Below are 24,227 nucleotides of genomic sequence, written 5' to 3'. Positions count from 1 at the left end.
CACAGGGGCCACGCTGCAGTCCCTGCTGCCAAAACCCTGACACCAGCACCAAATACAGTCAGTATTGCCAATAATTTTCACTGGGGACTGGTCCATGACTGAGAACTAAGAATTGTGAGCTGATGTGTTGGAGGGAAAATGATCAGCTCCCACCACGACCAGTTCTAAGGCATATGACAGGAGGCATGTGCACACTAATAAGGAAAAGATATGAAAAAACCTACATTGACATTACTCACTATTTATTTCCATGGCTGACCGTCTGCTGGCCTTCCTCACCACCAAGCAGGTATATTCACAGAATGCTCTCAGGGACAAGGCAATGCAATTATCCACTACAACAGTAAAGTGAGAGATGACTTGATCCAGTAGGTTCAGGACAAAATCACCACATTTTAGTTGCCATATCCCCTGGTGTTTTAAGTCAGTCTTCAATCTGAAGTATTTGTTCTCTAATCACAAACCATGAAATTTGGAAAAAAGAAAAAAATCAACGTATTTAATTTTTGGTTTTGGAAACTGAGAACTTTTTAAATTTTCACCTTGTACCTATGACACAGGTTGACAGCTGTAGAGCTGTGCTGCTATAGTAACACCACCATCATCTGCTTCTAAGTGGTGTGCCTCCATGAAAGACAGCACACTGGGCAAATTTCTACCTGCTCATCTGCATCTACCATTAACATGGGTGTGCAAATATCTGCTTCTACCATCACCACATAGAGCTTTCCCTGCAGTTATACTGGATATTGGAAATGCAGCAATATCTCATTTTGGTGTCTCTCTGTATTTTCATGCCAGTCACTTAGGAACTCATCATGTGGGAAGAAAAATGAAGTATCCTCCTTTAAGAAAGGCCACAGTGTCTTAGAGATGGCAGACCTCTGTTTTTCCACTCATCAAATACGTTTCCATCACACCACAATGAGCTTTTTGCCTAGCTACACACTCAGGGAAAAGTTTTGTGTCCCCACTGCCCTGATACTTTCCTTGTTATGATAATAAAAATAACCCCAAACACATAGCATCAGCTATGCAGAAACTCTTCACCAGAAATCAAATTGCAGCCATCCTCATGCCCATCACAGAGGAAATTAGAAAGCTCTTAGAGGCAGGAACCGTGGAGACAAAATGGATAAATACCATTAGGCATCAAGGGAAGAGTTTCCTCTATTGCATGTTCCTGAAGCAGCTTTTCGTCAGTCACTTCCACTCTCAGCAGGTAAGCAAGCAGAGCAGCATGAGAGCAGAACAGCGTTCTGGCAGTACTGCAGCTTATACCAGTGTTAGCTCTAAGCTTGAGCTGAAATTTCATACTAGAAACAGTTATTAAGGCCTCTTAAAAATGTAAATCATAGGCAAAACAGCCATTTCAGCAGGGTGTTTATGTGCATTTGAACAGCTGTTCTAAAGTAATAGCTCTTTCATCTACACAGATATTTCTTGTGTCTTGAAGCTGGGATGAAGATTTGAGAACAAAATATTCTTGCATGGAAGAACAGCGCTACTTGGTAATTAAGCACACTGTGATTCACAGCACCAGAGGAATGCCAGCAAGGCAGGATGGTCCTCTGATTAGGATTAAAAAAAAAAGGTTTCAGAAAACAAATCAGGTTTCTCTGTGGTATTCTTGTGAGGCTCTTTAAGGCTATATTCTCTGCCCACAAAACAGAAAGAACAGTGCTCCCTTGTGAGACAGAGAAATTGATCTCATTTACAGTGTCCAGACTCTGCTCTATATTATTACATGCTACTAATAAAGCTGAGTTTACTATGGTGGCAGGTGGAATCAGTGTCATCATGACATAAGAATGTTGTGGAAAACAAGAAAAAGCAAAACCTGTAACAGAATGGATATCTATGGTGGTTTTGGCTGAGACAGAGTTAATTTTCTTCATAGTAGCTAGTATGAGGCTGTGTTTTGCATTTGTGCTGGAAACGGTGTTGATATCACAGGGATGTTTTGAGCAGGGCTTGCACAGAGCCAAGGCCTTTTCTGCCTCTCACACCACCAGTGAGTAGGCTGGGAATGTACAAGAAGTTGAAAAGGGACACAGCTGGGACAGCTGACCCCAACTGGTCGCAGGGATATTCCAGACCATGTGGCATCATGCCCAGCATATAAAGGAAGTAGAAGAAGAAGGAAGAGGGTACACATATTATACATGATGGGGGACACATACTATATATGATGGAGCCCTGCTTTCCCAGAGAAGGCTGAACTCCTGCCTGCCCATGGGAAGTGATGAATGAAGGAACAAATGAATTCCATGTTTTGATTTACTTGCACACATTGCTTTGCTTATTAAACTATCTTTATCTCAACCACAAATTTTCTCACTTTTGCTCTTCAGATTCTCTCCCTCATCCCACTGGAGGGGAAATTAGTGACAGGCTGTGTGGTGCTTAGTTGCCAGCAGTGGTTAAACCACAACAAGATCTCTGAGGAAAACATGCTTTGCACAAATGTTTGAATACTCCATGGACCATTTGTGATAAATGGGCTGTAGATTCTAGAAAAAAGAGTTGGGTAAAAGTAACTGGCCAAATACAAGAAGGCCACTGTCAAATAGCACAACAGAAAGTGCCATGACAAATATTTTCATGGCACATAGAACTAACCTTCCTCTCCTATGTCAAATCTGGACCCAAAAAGAAAGAATAGGGTGTAAAAATAGGGTGTATAAAAAGCTATTTAGCTTTACAAAGATGGAAGTGAAACAATGACTCTGAAGAAGAGTATCTGAAACATACTAGCAAAACAAGCTAAAAAAAGTGCTTGTAGCCAGAGCCCTCTGTGCTGCAAATTTTGAAGGGTCGCTTCAGTGAACCAGAAGAGCATACAAGAAGCAGCCAAAGGCTTAATAAACTGAAGCACCTTAAGCAATAATCTAGGGAACTAGGAATTATTTTATGTGGGTATTTTTTTCTGGAGTTCACCACCTTGTCTGCAGGAAGAAATAAATGAAAAGTTATCCTAGTGGTTATGGGCTGGTGAAGTGTGAAATGCGCTATGTGCAGCTGCCTGCTCAGCTACAGCTTCCACTGACACACAATACCACCTAGGCAGCTGCTGCCTTCAGTTGTGCTCCTAGTGCAGCATACAACCTTTTTTTTTCCTAAAGGTACTAAAATTCCACTAACCTAACACTGTAGTTGGAAAAACCCTCAGTTGTCTTGTTGGATTATATTTCTCTTCAGATACAAGAATGTGTAGATGTGGAGCTCTGGATCTTTTCCAACCTCAATGGTCCTACAATTTTATGAAATTATGCAAACATCTCTGCAAAAATAACATAGCAAAATTTTCAGTTAAGGATAAACAAAAATATTTGAAATGAGACCCTGAGTCTTTAGATAATGGAAATCCTTGAAAACACAGCTTAACATACATCTTTGCTTCTCAGTAAACCATGTTGCTCTGTCCTGACTGGATCAGAAGTGGTTAAAACTGTACCATTAACAGAATATCCAGTTCATTGTGTGGAGTGTGCAGAGTTCATGGGTGTTTGAAATATGGCTGGCATTTCAATAGGACTAGGGAACAGCAAAGACATCTAAGGCGTGTTACAAACTCATGTGGCCAGATGCCAAATTCAGGGTGGTCCTGGACAGAGGAAGGACATGAACTTTTCCACTGCTCATGCTGTAATGAATTGTCATTTACTTAATGTGGTACTATTTGCTGTGGCCCAAGATCTTTATTCCTTGTATTTACCTTATAAATAATTCCGACTGACACCTTCAAAGGCTAGATTAAGAAGAGGAACTGCACAGCAACATTATTAAGGTAGCTACTCTGGACAATTGGTTAGCAAAGCCTTATTAAAGGAAAGGTTTCAGTGTGGGGCTTGTGATCACACCAGGATAAGTTTCATCTTCTCAGTTTGTGATCTGGTTCTCAGAAAGAGCAGTCCCAGACTGTGGTCATGCTCCATCTGTGTTTGCAAAACAAAATGGAGGGGAAGTTGACCTTGCCTGCAGCAAGGACCAAAGGGCAGACTCCCATAGTCCCCTGGCATACCTAAAATCAGCATGCCTGTTGTTTACAGCTTTCTTTTCAAATTTAGAAACAGAGCCTTTTCTCATCTCACTTGTTCCTGGCTGCAGAAGGGGCTCCAGCTATTTATATATGTTGCAGAGGTGCCAAATGACACACAACACGGCTGGCAGCTTCCAGGGGGCTTGGCTCCACCAAGACTTCAATTATCCAGTTTTTTGGAAGCTACTTTATTCCAGCAAATCTTTTGTTCTGGGAGCACTTTGATCTGGGAATTTCTGTGTAAATGTACTTCCTAGCCTGGTATCCTTGAGATTTTATAATTACAAAAAAGGGGACAGAGTAGTTTCACATTCTTGATAGCCTTTTAGCAGCTCATTTATTTATTATCCATGAATAAGCTTGTTTAATGCAATGGAAATTTTTTAGCCTTCCACATAAAATATGAGATTCACTGCAATTTGGTAAATGGTTTCGTTTCTGTGATTTCTTTGCATAGCCCACACCTTTAAATCTATTGAAGAAAAGACGTATCCAGAGACCATCAGCCAATTCTACCAAGTACAGTGTGGTTTGTGGTTTCAGTTCATATTGTTTGGTTTACTTCTCCAGCAAACACAAAAACTTTGACTTTCTTAAAAAATAAGTATTATGAAGGACGTTTGTAGTGAGATTCAAAATTTAACTTCTGCTTAGGATTCTTGACTCAGAGCCCTAAACTAAGTTAGCTTTCATTTTTTTCTCTCTCCCTTTCAAGCTGGGAAAACAGAAAAAAACATAATAGATCAAACCATAACTGGTTCACATAACTCTTATCTATTTTTTTTTTTTTTACTTAAAGAGTCTGTAAATCAAAGAGAAGCTGAAAAGACTGAGAACAACTTAATTTGGCTTTCCATTCTTTCCTCTGATATGGTTTAGGTTTTCTACGAACTCTCCCATAATTAAGACTCAGTCATGGTGAAACACTTTTATCCCTTGCTGTTTCTAGGTAACCTCAAGTAAAAGACATGCAGAGTGAGAACAAAATACTGCCAATATATCAGTCATGCACTGTACTATAAAAATAAGTTCTTTTTTTTGTGCACGCTTATCTTTGAATATAAGAATATTTGTCAGTTCAATGGAGCTGGGGTTACTTCAATTACTTATTTGTTACACTTTAATGCTATCCTCTTTTATAGTTTTCCCAGCATATTGCACCTCTCATATGCCCTTCTCATTCAGATCACCTTCTAGTATTACCACTGGCTTACATATCAAGCAGAATTCTTCCCACAGTTTCTCATGAACCACCTCATTGCTGTGTGGCCAACCTCCTAACTTGCCACTGCTCCCTGAGAACCCATTTGTGCTTCATCTGGGTGCTGTAGTCTAATGTGAAGGTGAACCTCAAACAAGAAGTGACAAGTAATGCTTGGGCCTAGCAGCTGTTTCAGCCACTCACCATGAGGTCATATGCAGACCTTAACTTGGGACTGGATGGGTATTTTAAGAACCACAGATGCACAGCTGGAAAGTTGCCCATTTTACCCATGGTTAAGATCATGGAGCAGATCTTCCCGGAAACTATACTAAAGTACATGGAAAATAAGGAGCAGATTTGTGACAGCCATCATTGCTTCACTAAGGGCAAACTGTTCCTGAAAAAACTCATGGCCTTCCATGATGGGTGAGGGCATTGGTGGATGAGAAAGGAGTAACTGATATCATCTACCTGGCCTTGTACAAACAAAGCAGATGACACTCTCCCAGACAACATCCTGGTCTCTGAAGTGGAGAGGCCCAGACCACACCACAGTGGAGAAGGATTTGGCTGGATGGTTACACTCAAGTGCAGTCAGGGGCTGGGGCTGGGACAGGGGCAGTTTAACACTTTTGTTGGCTACATGGACAGTGGGACTGAGCTCACCCTCAATGAGTTTGCCCACAACACCAAGCTGTGAGGTGCAGTCAACACACTGGAGGGAAGGGATGCCATCCAGAGGGACCTGGACAGGCCTGAGAGCTGGGCCTACACAGATCTCATGAAGTTCAACAAGGCCAAACACAAGGTCCTGTACCTGGACCACGGCAATCCCAAGCAGAAACACAGGCTGGGTGGAGAACAAACTGAGAGGAGTCCTGAGGAGAAGGACTTGACAGGTTTTGGTGGACAAGAAGCTCAACATGACGCAACCCTGAGGGCACACAGCCCAAAAAGCCAGACACCTCTTGGGCTGCATCAAAAAGAGCATGGCCAGCAGGTCAGGGGAGATGATTTTCCCTACTCTGTGTCAAAATGGAAATGCCTTTTGTCTTCTCTGCTCTGGTGAGATCCTACTTGGAGTTCGGCATCCAATTCTGGGGTCTCCAACATGAGAAAGATGGGGACCTGCTGGAGCAGGTCTGGACAAGGGCTAGGAAGGTGGCCAGAGAGGGAGGGAGCACCTCTCCTATGGCAACAGGCTGAGAGAGTTAAGGTTGTTCAGCACGGAGAAGAGAGGGATCCAGGCAGAAGTTAGAACAGCCTTTCAGTATCTAAAAAAGGGGAAAGAGGCTTGTTACAAAAGCCTGTGGATTAGATACAAGGAAGACATTCTTCATTTTGAGAGTAGTGAGACACTGGTTGCCCAAAGAAGTTGTGGATGTCCTATCCTTGGTGGTGTCCAAGACCAGGCTGGAGGGGAACCCTGAGCAACCTGGTTTAGTGGAAGGTGTCCCTGCCCATGGCAGGGCACTTGGAGCTGGATGATCTAAGGTGTCATTCAATCCAAACCATTCTAGGATTCTGTGCTGATACCAGCTGCAAGGGATGGCATACATCAACATGTACAGCTTAGCTTTGAAAAGAATGTGGCGTTTCTTAGCACAAACTCAAGCACACTGCCACAGGCTGTCCAAGCCATGACGAAGCAGCATCTCACACAGACAGCAAATACTAGTGGGCTCTCTCCAAGCAGCAAAAGCATACAGGATATTAGAGGGAAACGTCAGCATATATGGAGCAGACAGATTTAGTCTAGAACTGGAAAGCTCAGAGTGGATTGTGGGGGCAGGGAAAACCTACTGGCAAGGGAGGAAACAATGAAACAGAGAGAAAATCCAGCTGGGGGCTAGAAATCATAAGGAGGGAAATCCATGCACAAACCCTGCGCTGAGCTTCTGGGCATGAAAGATTGGGCAGAGCCTTGAGAAACTCTCAGCACACTGACTGCTCTGACTGAAAATATGAGTCATCAGCCCCTAAGATGACTCATGGCCGCTCTCCTCCACCCTGAGTGGCAAATGAAAATATAGATGAAGAGGAAGGTCAGGGTGAGGACAGTACTACAAGCCAGGGAATTTCTCAGCCTCTCACTATGTGGACACTTGTGTCATGAATCCTTTCACATTCTGCAGTTGGTGGCTGAGGAGGAGACAGCAGTGACCATCTGGGGAAGGACAGCAGTGCCATCCTCCATCATGTTGCCTACCAGGGAGGGAGATGTTTTGGGAACAGAAGAAAGCACCTGAGAAACAGAAAAAGGGCAACTGGTATGTGTAGCTATTTAGCAACTGAACTAGAAACAAGAAGGGGAAAATCACAAAGGGTTTTGAGTACCATGGTTAATTCAGTTACAGCTGTGAGGATAGCACTGCCGAATAGCTTGCCAGGCTGAAATCCTGGCCTCAGAGTCACTGGAAATCTGACAACAGACCTGAGCAAATCCGGTTTTCAACACAGCTTTAATGCCTTGTGATACTGAGAAACAACCAAGGCTCCAGGTCCAGGTAAAGGCTGAGCTGCATTACTAGCTAAATGGGTGCAGCCAGGCCAGATCTCCCCAAGCACCTCTGCTCCAATGGTGCCCAGCACTGGGAAAAGGGGCTCCACACCAGGCTGTGCCTGGCTCCTGCAGCTGAGGCAAATCAATGTGCTAACATGGATATACAGGCTCTGGAAGATGAACTTATAGACATCACCTTGGCAATTGCCACACAGCCAGCCCATATGGAGCTGCCTGCAGTCGCTCTGCTGCTAGACTCTCTGCTAGAATGGCATCTGTATTTCGTTAAATTCCCATCACCTTTCTTTCAGCCCGGAGTGATGGTAAGGGGGAGATAAAGTTCTTGTGAGCCATTAATGCTTGCTGGACTGGTGCATTCCCACATCAGATCATGCTGCTCTTGCTTCTCACCTCCCTTGTGAGAGGTGTTTCCCTTACATCTGTTAAGACTACAAGTTACTGGAGCTGTGATTCCATGTCTTGGGCACTGTTTGTCCAACAAAGACTCCATTTCCTTTAACCCCTGGATCTCCTGGATAACATTAAAAATTCACATGTTGTCTTGTCACAGCACAGAATTGGCTTTCTTTATAATGAGCTTTTCCTTAAGTCGTTTGGATCATATTCTGTTCCCACAACAAAGTGAGTTGGGTCATTCAGTAGCATTTAAGAAAATTATTAACACAAATCTGAGCAGCAACATTCTTTTCCTAGAGCACTGAAATTCAGCATTAATTCTGCACAGTGAAGCATTCACTTTACTTAAGTACTTCATCTTCTTTAACTACCTTCAGTACGGAATCCCCCTCCCTTTCCATTCCTTTCAAGCAGCTTTTAGCCTCCAGCTAAAACAAGACCCTTTCACTCCCTGTTTTTATCAAAGCATTGCCCTGATCACAGAGCCAGAGGATGTCAAGATAAATATACTTTTGCAGATATACTTAATGCTTGTGTAAATGAGTGAATGCTCAGAAGACAGCATACTTTATGGGCAACAGACAAGTTAATAGGAACTTGAGAGGTTTGGCATTGTCTTTGTGCCTGTCATTCCTGCCTCAGGACAGTCCAGGGTTTGTGATTCCATAGTCAACAATGGTTGTTGACTGACTGTTCCCGGCCATGAGCTTTGCTACACAGACTGAGCACTGCAGGGACTCAACCTTGTTCTTCAGAGATGCTTCCCTTTTCTCATTCCAATACAGAGTCAGTTTTCACTGCCTGTCAGGTCACACAGCTGAAAGTAGTGGTCAAAAGTACTGGAATCATCTGCCAAGTACTGGAATGGTCTTCCCAGGGAGGTGGTGGAGTCACCATCCCTGTATGTGTTTAAAAAAAGATTGCATGTAACACTAAGTGCCATGGTTTAGTTGAGGTGTTACAGCATAGGTTGGACTCAATGATCTTAAAGGTCTCTTCCAACCTAGTGATTCTGTGAAAAGCCATCATTGGCAACTCATTGCATGCATGGAAACTCAGCCAGGAGACAAGACAAAAGGAGCAGAGGTCTCACTGCAGTCTGGGATATTGTGGCAAGGCTAGAAACATTTTCCTATTTCCAAGAACCAGCCCATAAGGGAGAAGATACTAATATGTGAATGCTGTCTTGAATATTTTTAATATACTCCCGAATCTCACAGAAAATTCAGGAAAATTTGAGATGTTTCAAAGGCTCTGCTCTATTTCTCTGCTGTTGATACTATGAGAAAACAACTGCTCACTTTAAAATTCAAAAAGGTTTATTAAACCTTAACAAAAATACAACAAAGGACTACACAAGGAAAAATTCACAGCGCTGGGAACTGCTCACATGCAACCAGCTCATCTTCAAGATGGATGCTCAGTCTTTTATACCCCTGGGGGTTGCATCAGCCAGCCCTGGCTCCTCCCAAAGTCTGTCAGTCAGCTCTTCTTTGCCATTTACTGGTGGAGACTGCTTTCTTGTAACTTGATTGGAGATCAGATGTTGCCATGCCTCACCCCCTAAGCAACAAGTTTTCCATTCCAAACTGCCCCAGGTAAGGGACACGTGTATGCCTTCTCTCTAAATGTCCTAGACAACCCAGGCTGTCTGATGGCAACAATACGGGGGGGGGGAAGGGAACTATAGGGAGAACAGAGGACATCTAAACTACAATAATGTAACTATATATTACTAAAGTTTTCTTAATATTCACACAATTGTTATCTCTTAATTGCAAGAGCCAATCATCTCATTAGCCATCTATAACAATAGATGGCTTGGCTTTCAGTTTTTCTGAGGTCATGTTCCTTGGTTTATACCAGTATGACTTTCTCTATAGCAACTAAGCTGTTCTACATTAAAAAATTAGATTCCAAAGGCAAATGGCTCATTTAGACCAGTACCTGCCAATTTGCATCATAAAGTGGGTCTCTTAGAGCAATATTCTGTCTCAGAAAACTACTCTGTTGCCACACTTCATAAAAAGACATTATGGCAAATTTTCCCCATGTCACAGTACCCCCACTTGTGCAATGTTCCCTAACAGACAAAGGGGTAAAATAAGATTTAAAAAAAAGGTCCTTATGCCTTGTGGCAACAGTCCTGAAGCTTGATGGCCTATTTTAGAATGTGCAATTTTAAGAACTCTGCTTGTTTAGCCTAGTGAAGCAAAGGCTAGCACAAAATATAATTATCCCAGGGGTATTATAGGGAGGATACACTGGGGAGGAAGAAGAGCTAATGAAGAAAAAATGGCACAAGAAAAAATGGAAATAAGTGAGCCACAATAAAATTAGGCTGGAATTAGTAAACAATTCTACCTGTACTGTTCTGCAAGAACCTGCCAGGAAGAGAACAGGGCGGGAAAAACATGTCTATTTTTAGAAAGTAACAACATTAGTTTAGGAAAGTTTTATTACTGTGTGGCCTGATGGCTATGAAAGCAGAGGATAATTTCAGGAATCTTCTAGCTCTATATACTTCTCTTTCTTGACTGTTTACATTTCTTCTGAAAACAGGCTTCTCCCAAGGGTTTTAGGATACACTAAGTCTTTTTCATCAAACTTTCATCCATTCTTATTTGTGGTACAAACTCTGCAGACTTGAATAAAAAACCCAAAAAATTATTTGCTTGACCAAATCAATACAATGTCTATCCAAAAGATGCTTTCTGATTCACACAGGAATTAAATCATATGGCTGGCGGTGCCCAAGAGACAATCTGAAGTGATCATTGAGTACCCGTTTCCAATAATTCTGTTAACCTCTGTCAGTAGCAGAAAAAGGGCTCAGTGTTAGCACATCTTACAGTTTTAATTAGTTTTCTTTCAGACATGGCAATCCCCATCCTGAGAGCCCTCTAGCAGTGCTGTCCATGCTTGTGGGCCAGGCAGAGCCGGGCCCCCATCGTGGTGGGTGCTGCCATCGCCACTCCACTCTTCCACCTGCTCAGTACCATACGAGTAGAAGCCACAACAATTTCCATCCCCACAGCGCATCTGTGGCGTGCATTTCCTGCTTTGATGGAAAACCCAAAGGAAAGTACCCACAAATTTCCTGCTTCCCTCCCAAATACTTCACCTGGCTTAACAAACAGTATTATATTGTCTTACAAATCACACCAAGCTAACACATGGCAAGTTTGGGTACATGAGAATCGGACCCTGATGGTCCACATGAGCACTGGCATATTTCTATGCATACCGTATGTGAGCAGCTATCCAGCTGCAGGGTAGAGGAGTAAAACACAGCTGGAGCCCACCCTGCTGTGTTTTACTGTGCCAGTGCTGCTGGCACCCGGGTATGCTGCATAGCCTACCAGAACCACTGCCGCTGTGTTCCCAGTTCGGTGCCAGCAGCCTCCCTTTGTTGCAAAGTCAGCAGCCTTGCTCCGTGCCCTCCCAGTGGCACTAGGCTCTGAAAATGCTCTGCAGCTCTTTGCCTGCTCACATTCAGGTATTCCGTTATAACTGCTGAGATAGATATATATATATATTTTTTTTTTTTAAATGCTGTCCCTGCACAGAGACCTTCATTGTCACTGCTGCCTGGCCACAGGGGGAAAATCCAAAGAGGCACTTTGCTGTGTTTCTATTTCTGTCTCCTGGACTGCAGAACATCTCATAGTTTAGCCAGTTCCTTGCTGAAGTCTGAATTTCACAGCACTAAATATAGGAATAGTGCACTCTGCAGGGCCTAAATTTAGCTTTGCTCTGTTAGAAGGGGAGGTACCTCATTACTGGAGGCAGAAAAGCTAAACCACTGCAGGCAGGGAAACTTGGGCGATGCAGTAACAGCCACTGCACTGTTGTGCCAGTGCAGGAAGGAATTGAATTAGAAAGTTCATTTCTAGGTTTGATTTTATGTTTTTAAATAAATCTGTTAAATGCCTCAGTGAGGTTTTCCAATAGTTCACTTCTTCCAGAAGAAATTACATACCTCCATATTATTACCATAAAAACATTTAGGAATATTCCTTATTTAAATTAAGGAGAAAATTTAAAATAGTGCAAGTAAAATTTCAAGGTTTCAGGCATCTGAGCTTGTTACAGCTGGCATGTAAATCATTGCATAAAGATCCTCAGAGGCAGTTAATCATGACTACCTGCCATAAGCCTGGGCAGGCTTTTCAGGAATGTTGAAAAAGGAAGGCCACTCCTCTCACAGTTGCAGCCTTTCACCTTTAAATCACCAATTCTAGCATAATTGGCAGGGGGCACTCGACCTGGACTCTGTTCCTAAGATATGCTATTCACTGCAGATTAGTCACCATGCCTCTATTTCCCTGTCTATCGTCTGCGGGTGGCAGAACTTCCCCTGTGCTGCAGAGCATTTTCAGAGTGCAGTGACGAGTTAAAACTATTACACTGGCTTCTCTTTCAAAATTACAAAGCCCTGGGAAGACTTGAAAGACAGGATTTCAACCAAAATGCTATGCAGGAAAACGCCTGACTGCTTGAAAAGATGTTTCCTAGCAGGTGTCATCACTCATGAGTCAGCAAAGGCAGGTGAGTGCCAGAGGAAGCAGACCAAGGCTGTGGGTGAATCATGGGAGATGTAGTGCAAGGAGGTGACCCCACAACAGAAGCAGCTGATATAAATTAAAAGTTTTTCAGTAATTAGGATGACATTTCAGAAGCATAAGGGGTAGGTTTTTTCAAAACTTTACAGAGTCCTATTTTTCCATTACTATTCTCATTTACCTACAGTGTTCACCAATATGAAACAGGGCAATGAGTCAGATCATCTTCCATGCGAAGAATTATTATTTAATAGGAAAAGAAATCAAACCACCACTAATTTAATTATTTCATCTTCAAACAGATGATTATGATGATACACAAACTACACAGCGGAGGAAATTACCTGTTCTAAAAAGAAAATATTGTTGGGATCCACCAAATTTTCTTGTCAGACTCAAACATAAGGAGGAAAAACACCCTTTTATGAGCCCACACTAGATTCAGCTCTGGCTAATCCATGTCAAGTGACAGCCGCACAACCATTTTACTGCAGACCGCTGACAAAATACATTATTCATTGTATACCTAATGTCCATACTGGGATGGTAAATGCACCCCCAGCACTTACTCTCTAGAACAGACTGGACTTTTTTTCACATACTTCTAAAGCCCAACTCCTTTATAGCCCAAAACATTTTAGTCCTTGTTAACTTTCAAGCTGTGCCTGTGAATTGTCTGGAAGCATATTATTTGTCTGGGGCCAAAACAGATCAGTGACAGTAGCTGAACACTTGTGGGAAGATGACTAGGGCTGAAAAATAACAGTACAGAAATTACAGAGGAAAATAAAATAGGATGGAATAGTACACCTGACCTCCCACACACAACACAGTCTAAGGGGAGCTAAACACAGGGTGGAGCAGTGTTGCAGTGTGCTTTTTGTTTTGTTAGTAGGTTTATTGTTTGATTAGTAATTTGGTAGTTTTCTTTATGCTGTTTCTTTTTTTATTCCTGCCTTTTCCCAGATTTTTCATCAGTTAGTTTCTATTTCTCCAAACTCTCGAAATTTACTGAAACTGTTCTCCTCCCTTGGAATTTTATTGGTTCATACATTGTGGTTCCCATCTTGTTTTTTATTTCCAATTCTCCTGATTTGTTAAAGATTGTATCCTCCCCTGGGATTTGCCCCAAATATAAGTGCCCTTTCCCCCCTGATCAGGGTCCCAAGGAAGAGGGGAAGTTTTACCATCAAATAAAGTTACCCTGGGACCTGTGTGCTCCCCTGTGTTTTATGACGCGCCAACAGCTGACACCTGGGATTCAACCAAGCTCTAGGGAAGTTCTGCCACCCCCTGCCCTATGATCAGCTAGCCGGGAGGAAGAGGAGCGGCAAAGCAGAGTGGAAACACCATGGCCACACTCTGTCAAAACCCTTGCAGAAGAGGGAACTCAGTGGTACTTTCTAGCCAGTAAGCTGCACAACAGCTGAAAACCAAGGGAAACAGAGAAAGATGTCCTCCTGTTGAATCAGCAGCTGTAGTGAAATCACTCTCCTTGGACTGATCCATGTGCCCGTGCAACACTTTTCTTGGATGCCATACTGAGATATCTGCCCCATGGTATGACCACTCCTCAGTAACTCAGATGTATAACTAAATTCACTCAAGCTCAGCATAAATGTAAGGAAATAGTATAGAAGTGAGTCAAGAATGGGAAGAAGTTGGGGAAGACTCCATCATAATTTCTGGATCAGCTGACAGGCTGAATCTGTCTCCTCCCTCCAAAGGGACGCCTATTGGGTAAGAACTGTACTTTACACACACTGAAGGGTTATCTTGAGCTAACTTTTGTTAGGGATTAGATCTTGTTTGTATGTTGTTTTGAATTATATTGCTTATTATTCTATTGCTTTGAATACATTTTTTGAAGTGAGATAGCACCAGCAGCAGCCCTTAAGCCTGTTGTACTTATATTAATAAAGAGTGTTATTCCATCACCTGTTAGTGGGAATCCTTCAAGCATGCTGGCAGTGAGTAAAGGTGTGGAGACCCAGGATAAAGTTTCTCAGGCATGTGACCCTAAACAAGTCAGTCAAACTGCCCTTCCATGTAGGGAACTGCTCAGTGAAGGGCCCTCACAACAAGACACTGACAGACTGGTTTGGCACAAGGGTCCCAGTTTTCCTGTGGAGCTGACAGACTTACCAAAACACTAAAGGGTGGAGCAAATTTCCCCTTTTCATATGACAGTATTAAAAAAAAAAAATAATACTCAGCATATAGAAACAACCTCTGGGACTGTTTATTAGCACAGAAACAGTCCCTGAGTTTAAAATAAGGAAACCAAAATTGTCTGTCTTTTCCCTCAATGCATCCAGTAAATAATGTTAAGTCAAATACTGCTTGGTCTCACTCACAAGCTACACATATCTACCAGCCATCTCATACCCCATTACTTCAAATTTTGTGCTGGGAGTCAAAGCTTGTGTCACTGGCACACTGAGGTGTAGGAGTAGATAAGTCTTCAGAAAGGAAGAATCAGCTGGATTTTAAAATTCTGGATATGTTTGCCATCTATCTGTTTACACTTTCTTTTGCCTCTTTATGAGCAAACCATGCTCCCATGGTCTCATGCACAGCCAGCCTTGGACCTTCAGAAACCTTACAAAAACACCTTATGACTGCATAATCATGAAGTAACTATCAAAAGAAAGAAAAGGAGAAAGAATTTCCAAATATAAACTCATTGAAACAAAATTAGAAAGCTTGGGGAAAGGAAGGCACTTCATGCAGGACAATCTATAATTTGAACATTTTTGTGGGTTTTTCTTCTGTCCCTGAGAGACTGAAGATAAGGTAGTTCTTTAAGTTAAGCCTCTCACGACCCTGATACTCCTTCCATATTGTGAATATTTAAACTGGTATAAGGAAAGATGTTACCAATTCCTTCAAAACCTCTGCCCTCTCTGACACTAAGAGGTCGTGAGCACAAACCCAGTGACTGAAACATTAGAGATGATATCCTGCTTGTACACCTACTTCATGAGATCCTTTTCTCACACTTCTCGCATGTGCCAGTGGAGATTTTAGGTACTAATTATTCACAGCTGTACAACATGGCCAGTGACAGCATATCTGGAAATAAGCCTAATGAAACATGCAATATTATACCACAAAGCAACATTAACAAAACAAAAAAGCCCAACAAACAAAACACATGTCTATTTAGAGAAAGAAAAGAAAAGAGATAAAATTAAGTATGTTGAGCTGGTGCTCAGGAGTTTCCTTGCTCAAAGACTCATCAAGATTTTTCATTTCAAGTAACGATTCCAGGCTCATCTAATGCTGCAGGCCATATCTCTCAGTCTTCTATGTTTTCAAAAGACAAGAGATATTTTATCCTTTCCTGGTTTGGGCTGGTGATTTTCTGTGTAATAACTTGCATGGTGTTATGTTTGGGATTTGTGACCAAAACAACATTGATAACATGGGGATGTTTTTGTTACAGCTTCCATAGGTAGCATTTCTGTGGGTCATATCTGTAGGTATTTCAGCTGTAAAAAAAGGCATAACATTTACCTTGCTCTCCATACTACTATGATTTTTTTTAGATATTTGATTATTAATCATATTATTGGAATTACCATCTTTAATTTAATTCTTAATAAAGACACTTCCACTTTTTTAACTTAGCACTTGCCATCCCTATGAACATGAGTATGTTCTCTCTTTTAGCTGTCATGTAGACAAATGTATTAATTTAATCTTTAAATCAATGTCAGCTGGGAGAGCAGATTTATGAATGTAACTGAAAATCCTCAGCTGTTTTCTTCTGCAAAGCACATTTTATAGCTGAGGTCTGCCTTCTTCAAGAAGAACCTCTCTGAATTCTTCTCCAATTCTGTATCAATTGATTTGGAGATACTTTCCTATTTCCTTATTTCCTTTCCTGTATGTATGAGCAGCAAAAGCACACAGAAGGAAACACAGGGGAAGCCAATCAACTCTTGCTCAGCACTGACCACTGAAGCTTCTGTAATAGAAATTCCCTGAAAAGAAAACATTTCCCCACCTGCCTATGTATCTGATAGGCAGAAAGAAGGAGAAATGGGCTAGGAGGACTTCCAGCTTGCAAACAACCTAAATGGTGCTATTACAATGTGCTGTAAATATTGCATATCTTAACAGTCACACAGATGTGACTCAACATCTCTATGTAAAAATCTGATACAAAATGAGAAATCTGATATGAAACAAAACCAATCTGATATAATGTATGCAACATTTACAAATAAATGTTTATGTGGTTACATAGACCTACAACATAACGTGAAATCATTTGCCATAATGACAGCTTCGTTGTCAGACTGAGGAATCTTCCTTTCAAATGTGGCTCTGGGTGCCTGTTTGGCTTAGACCTTTCAGCTGTTTACTTAGATTGTGGATTTGTCCTTCACAAAATATTATTTTGTTACATTTTTGTTTATTTTCTGCCACAATGGTTCTTGATACAGGACTGGAGTTTCTGGATCTTATTTTGATTACAAATAAAATTCTTCCTTAGGCCAAATATATCTGTCCTAAAGCTTTCAACTGAAGTGATTGCTACACTTACATGGGGCCAATAGCTCTGAATAATCGATGAAACTACCAAAAGAGACAAGATGTGCAATGCTATTAAAGGATCACCTATATGCAAGTTGTATAAAAGAAAAGATGCATCCCATTTTCAAACTTACACAGTCAATGACATCTCCTTTAGAATCAGGAGCAGCCAGCTGACCCTACCTTCCATAGCAGCCAACAAATGTTTGATTTGAAGGACTTACAAAAACACTTTGTAAATCCTTGTCCATGAGGTGATGAATTGGTGGACAAAAAAAGTGTGAACAATCTTCAGATATGAATTCTTAACAACATTGGGAACAAGATGAAAAAGAAGAAATACATGACCTAGCTTGAATATTTGTGCCAGTATTCAATCTTTAACTTATAAGATAATTTATTAATCTGACAGAACCTTGATGTAATTATCTTACTGAGCCCAAGACAGCATGTCAATGACCATAGTATGTTATTCAATAATAATTCTATTAAAATAGGAGTTCACAACTTGAGTAAAAAAGACAAAAGATGGGCAACCAAATACTCTACATGTACATTCTTTTTATCTTGTAGAGACTTTCTGTGGTTTTTTCCGGTTTGTTATATGACTACAACCTTAAACAATTAGAGTAGAAGAGTCAAGATTGATGATTTGAGAAGGAAAGAAGAGAGCACAAATGCTATCATCCTGTAACAAACCACAAAGACAGACAGACATGTTTTGGATTGCATCACTGTCAGAGATGTTAGATGCACATTATTTTGCTTGCAAGGGATAAAATGAAAGCAACTGGTGAAACAGCATAGACTGATTCAGGATAAATTACAAGAGTTAAGGCAATAAAATGGGTCCATTACTAAATCTGCTTACTTTCTGCACTTCAATCAGTCTGAGATGGGCTTAATGTGTTTATTTGCCATTTTATCCTTGTGTTTATCTCCTGTCTTTTCACAATGTAACTTCATATTTCCACTTAGACTACATTAATAAGAGCATGCAAAGAAAATCAAGTTTCATCTCTGTTAAATGTACAAGAAAGAGCATTTTAAACCACACATTTTTAATTACATCATTTTGCAAAGTTACTTTGCAGAATTCTTCCAGATGAACCAAAACTTCAAATTCTCTATTTAGATTCTTCACTGAAGAGGTGCATTTTACCACACTGAGAAGGGCTGACTTTCTTTAAACAAGAGGGAGTTGGCCTCTATGTTTATGGAATTGGTTGATCTAAAGTTAGAGTTTCTTAAGAACTGAAGAAGAAAGAATTCAAAGCTTTCTTTGATCAAAGCCTTAAAGACTGACATAAGAAACAGCAAAGGAAACAATAAAATGAAACAAAACAATATTCCACAACTTCTGCTTGCCAATTAAGCCTCCCACTGCCAAAAATGGGGCAGAATATAGACTAGCTTGTCAAATACACTTTTTTAAAAATCAGAGTTTTGAGTTATTGCTCTCCACTTTATAAAATGTTTACATATCTAAGTGGCTCAACATAAAGGAAGCATAACTTTGAAGTTCACAGGGCTAGTCCTTGCTAGGAAGTAAGCAGGTTTGCCACCAGGAATTTGCATCCCATTGGTACAGTTTCATGGCCTAAATAAGCTCAAAGTCCTGAAGTCCTCATCCAGAACAGCCATTTAACCAGCACCAGTTAAACACCCATCTCCAGCACTGAGTTAAAAGACAGGCTGGTAATTTGAAGTACAGACAGACAAGAAATAAACCTCCTAAATTAGTTTCAATAGGAGGGAAAACTACATTATTGAAATTAGAAACCTGAGTTTCTACTCCAGATCACCCACAGCAATTTTCTGTAATCACTACTGACTACTTATTATTTTCTTTTGTTTCAGCAATCTTTATATTTAATAAGGTAGCTTTATCTTTTTTAAACTTCAATTTTTAGTAAGTAAACAAGGTAGAGAAAAATCATTTATTCAAAGTATTAGAATATAGGTTTCAAGTTTTTCTCTGATTATATCGTTATATTTATAGAAGTGAACCTATTTTGTATTTCAAATGGAATTAAAACAGCAAATGTTAATAATTAATTATAATACTATGAGTTTGTCAATTTTAAACTATAATTTATTGACTCATTAAGCTTTTGTGAGTAGTTATAGTAGTTGATCTTTTTAATTGAAAGAATGGGGTGAAATATCTTTAACTAAATTATCATATTTTTATTTATTTATAAAGTACAATAAATCATTTCCTGAATTAAGAAACTTTGTCTTCATCCAAATGCCATCACATACAGATTTTCTATATTGGCATATTCACTGCTGTTATCCAGAATTCTTTAAAGTGCAACTTTTACTGAATATTTTGAAACTTGTTCAGTGTGGAAAATCTATTAAGTCATATTAGAAATCATTTAGAATGCTGGTGTTCAATATATAAATCTGTGTTTCAGTCTTCTTCCAAGATTAACTTGATACAAAGAGCAAACAGAAAGGTAGTTGAGCCAGAAATGAAACATTTAATTCTCCTTTTCCTAAATCTACAGTGGGAATATTAGAATGGAAAGAAATATTTTATAATTTCCTAAGGATGCACAGAGTATCTTTATCAGAAAAAAGACCCCCAGCTATACTGTGTAAAGATTTTCATTTGATGCCAACAATCAAATTAAAATATTTTATAGTTAGCACCACAATTCCTGATTTTGGAAAATGTGAGTACCAATGTCACTGAATTAAAAGACAATTTTAAACTTATTGATTTAAAATTGACATGACTTAAAATGAATCCTTAGTAGATCCTGTTCAGGGAGACCCTAACTGCTAGAAAAGTATTTAATCTGATGAAGTTTCCTTCATTCTAATTTGAAAACCAATTGTGGAAAAGCTTCTGGAATAATTTATTGTATGAAGTATAATTATTATCATTAATCACAGTATCACTAGGTTGGAAGATCATCGAGTCCAACCTGTTCCCTGACACCTCAACTAAACCATGACACTGAGTGCCACATCCAGTCTTTTTTTAAACACATCCCGGTATGGTGACTCCACCACCTCCCCAGGCAGACCATTCCAGTACTTTATCATTCTTTCCAAGAAAAACTTTTTCCTAATTTCTAACCTATATTTCCTTTGATGGAGCTTGAGACTTCAACTAACTGTTGGTTAGCAATAGGTTATCAATAGCTAATTTTTCCTCTGAGAATCCAAAACTGAAATTTTTACTTGAATTTTCTCAGACTCAGTTGTGTACATTGTACAAGTCACAATCCATCTTCCATTTCCATGTCAAACAAGCACAATTTTTACATTTGTTTTTTGAGTAGAAATGCTTGTGTGCCTGAAATTTTTCCCGCTTGTGTTCTCTACCTTTCTTTTGGTACATCTTAAGTAGACCTCTGACAAACATCCACACAGGAGATCTCTAACAAGCAGCAGAAATAATATTATAGGAACTTGAGTCTCTCCCTTTCAAAATACATCTGGAACAATGTTTTAATACCAAATTGAAAAATTTAAGTGTAAATCCCTTCTGACCAGTAGAATATACTGAATTCAGAGGCAGCTGCCTGTCCCCTGCAGCAGTGCAATATTTGGACACAATTAGTACAGAAATATCAGCAGTTTTCAGAGTAAATTGTAAAGCTGTTAAATTCAGATGAAGCTGGTTACAGTGTCCTGTCACTAATCACCCCACAAGGAAGGCCCTTCTAAATAGATGAATCAGTGAAAGAAACTCTTTATTCAACTAAATCTGTCCTGCAGAGATCTGAAATATGCAAGAGAGTAAATGTAAATTAGACTATATTCTCTCCCCGTACACAAAAACTGGTATCCATACCTCTATGCACAAATGTTACAGTACAGCACTATTTGGTTTCTTCACAGAGAAAAAACGTACCAAGAAAGACAAAAAATTTCCATTACTGTATATGCTCAACTTATTCTAATGTGCAGCACATGAGGGAGGTGAAAACTTGTAGAGCACAGTATCAGTTTCCTGCAGTTTGTATCAGCACAAAGCTGCTCCTCACAGGAGGAGCTCCAAGGTGCTGCCCTGTGCACCCAAGGCCCTGATGGTGTGTTCCATGGGGCTCTCCTCATGTGGTGGAAGCACCACTGCCCCCAAGCTCACTACACTCATGTCCCCAGAGCACCCAGTGTGCCCCCCCAGCAGTGCAGCTGGTCTCCAGACCACACCCAGCCAGGTAAATCTGCAACAGCTCAGGGTAAAGACTAAGCAGGCACAATACTAAGTCCATCAATAAACTGCACTGAGACGATTCTACATACATTTATAGGCAAAGCAGACCTCTAAATAGCCAGGAGATAGGCTAAATACCATAAAAGAACCTCACAGGAAACAGCTTCCCATAACACCTAATCTAAACCTACTCTCTTTTAGTTTGAAGCCATTCTCCCTTGTCTTGTCACTGCATGCTCTTGTAAATAGTCTCCTCCATCTTTATTGCAGACTCCCTTCAGGTACCAAAAGACTGCAATTAGGCCACCCTGAAGCCTTCTCTCTTCCAGGCTGAACAATTCCAACTCTCTCAGCCTTTCCTTATAGGAGAGGTACTCCATCCTTCTAATGATCTTAGTGGCCTCCTCAGGACTCGCTCCAATGACTCCAACCTCATACTGATAAGGTACTGTTTTTCCTGCTCATAGAGCAGCTGAATAAGAGGCCAAGGACATTCCCACTTCCATAACAGAGCTACAGCATTGCAGCACAGGCACTAGGGGCTGCAATCAAGCATTACTAATGTGCTCAGTAGCTTAGGTATTAAGTTCAGTAAAGAATAAAAAAGGCATGGAAAGAACACGTAGGCAAAATGTAATGAATAGCCACAGGTGGGAGGAAAAAATCAGCTTTGAATGCTCCCTAGAATAATTCCTTGCATGAGACTTTATATAAGCTGACAGCCTTTCATATTCTCAGAATAGGATCCCAAAATTCACTTGCAAGGTTTACATCCTCCAGTAAGAACAGCCCCAAGACAGCACTCACCAATTACCACAGTGTTTATTAGAGGAGAAAACAGGGACAAACCAGTTTCAGATGGGGCTGGAATCCAATTTCAACAGCATTTGACACTTTGACATCACCTATTGGGTCAGTTTACAACCTGGCAAGCCTGCAAAGGCTTGTCTGTGACCCCCTGTCTGTGACTGTGTGGAAAAGAGATACACAGGCAGGGGCAGGATGCAAAGCTGACCTTGATCAAAGTCTCTCTGGACTCCAGTCTTTTAAAGAAAGCAGAAGAAAAAAACCCCAGCTGTCTGTGCCTCCTGGAACTGCTTCTCTACAACAGTAGAGGTGCAGGCAAAACAGGCAGCACCGAGGCACCCTGCTAAACCAAAGGTGTGTTTGAGCACACACACACTTGCTTGCCTACAGCCCCTCAGAAAAGGCTGGGCTTAAACAGAGCTCACCAAGATGAAAGAAGAAACTGTGAAGCCTGTCTAGCTTTTGCCACATGACAGCATTATTGCTCCAGAGGGCTTTTATATATTTCAAGCCACCCAGCTGCTTTTATGAAGGAGACCTATGCCCAGCATCTCATTTCAAAGTGAGTCAGAGGCATGATCAGCAGGAGAAGGTAAAGGTTTGGTTTCACATGCCAGGCTGACACTCATCTCATTTGTTTCGTTATTTGGAACCATATGCCCAATGGAAGAAGCAGGGAAACAATAATATCAGCATTATTTTAGAGTGGTGCCCAAGGGACTTGTCATCTGACATTCAATGTTGCCAGAATTCCAAGTGCAATGAGGACAGTTACATTCCCTACCTTTGCTTTCCCACTCAGTAAGTGGCACACCTGCTTCATAAAAGAGCAGCTTTTTATTCGTGTTTCAACTTCTAGAGTAAATAAAGTTTTCCCTCAAGATATTGAAGAAAATATTGACAGTATGACACGACCATATCCCTAAACACTCAAAATTCTCACCACAGAAAAGCAAACCCTTCTTTTGATAAAGTGCAACGGTGTTTCAATCTAACCGCATGTTTCAAGAAGCTTCAGTTTCCTGGAGTTTCAGATTGGAAATGTTGGTTATCATAAATCCAAAAAGCACATATTTTACATTAAGAGGAGGAAATAAACAACATTCTGACTGGGTAGGCATAGCAGCATTTTGCATGTAAGACACATGCAAAAATTTACAGGAGGAAATAAGTAGCTTGCAAGACAAATCCAGACTTCAGAATATTTCTGAAAAAATGAGGCTCTTTTTTTGCATAAAGAACCACTATGATGACTTGGCATGGCATGTCTTAATTGAAGCCACCAACACACAGAAAGAAAAACCAAAACCTGCTGTGGAAGGAACCTGCTGGGTAACCCCATTTAGAATAGCAGAGAGGTGGTACATCTGCACACACACACTGAATCCCCAGGTATGAAACAGAGGGAACAAAGGCAGTTAGCCTTAAGTGATCGTTACAAAGTCAGGAGGTTCACTTGCCTTTTCAGAAATCCAGTAGGGAATATTATTCACTCTTTCATAACAGAGAGTACAGCAGACTTCTGGAAAGCTCCCTCAGCTTAATCCAAATCAGGTTCTGGATGTGCTTAAACACTTTCATAAGCTAATACTTCATATTTCTGAACATGCAAAGATTACCCACTGAGAAGCCCTCTTGATCCAGATGGTATGGGGAAGGGTGACTATTTAACAAAAGAGGATGGACATTAAGGATAATTGCATTTGGCTTCCCTACTTTGTTTCAGCTGGGGTTTTGTTTGTTTTTTTTGTTTGTTTGTGGGGTTTTCTGGGGGGGTGTGCTTGTTTGTTTGTTGTGTTCCAATTCCTTTATTTTTCAGGTAAAATTGGAACAATACCACACACCATGGAGAGAATATGAAAAAATACATGTGACCATCTGTGCACTTTTGCACTATTCATGTGCTTACTTGTTCATGCTGCACCAAGCAGGTCCAATACCTTACAATCATATGGAGGAGAATAAGA

General features: G+C 40.7%; 1 protein-coding gene across 41 annotated transcripts in view; it reads right to left on the bottom strand.

The window, feature by feature from the left end:
• The window catches only part of LOC135294584 (uncharacterized), a 255,789-nt gene that overhangs the window by 152,376 nt on the left and 79,186 nt on the right, over positions 1–24,227 (bottom strand). For 5 of the 41 annotated variants that reach the window (XM_064410072.1, XM_064410056.1, XM_064410057.1 and 2 more), the window contains exon 1: positions 6,064–6,447. The exons of 8 other annotated variants lie outside the window; for them this stretch is intronic. Coding sequence is in view for 12 of the 33 variants with exons in the window: in XM_064410056.1 (XP_064266126.1) it covers positions 6,064–6,237 (174 nt within the window). In the remaining 21 variants the exon portion in view is untranslated. 28 more of the 41 variants (XR_010356653.1, XR_010356651.1, XM_064410068.1 and 25 more) reach the window with 19 other exon arrangements.

The sequence above is a fragment of the Passer domesticus genome, chromosome 2 (genome assembly GCF_036417665.1).
Source record: "Passer domesticus isolate bPasDom1 chromosome 2, bPasDom1.hap1, whole genome shotgun sequence".
Lineage (NCBI taxonomy): Eukaryota > Metazoa > Chordata > Aves > Passeriformes > Passeridae > Passer > Passer domesticus.
This window is presented reverse-complemented; position numbering and strand designations above follow the sequence as displayed.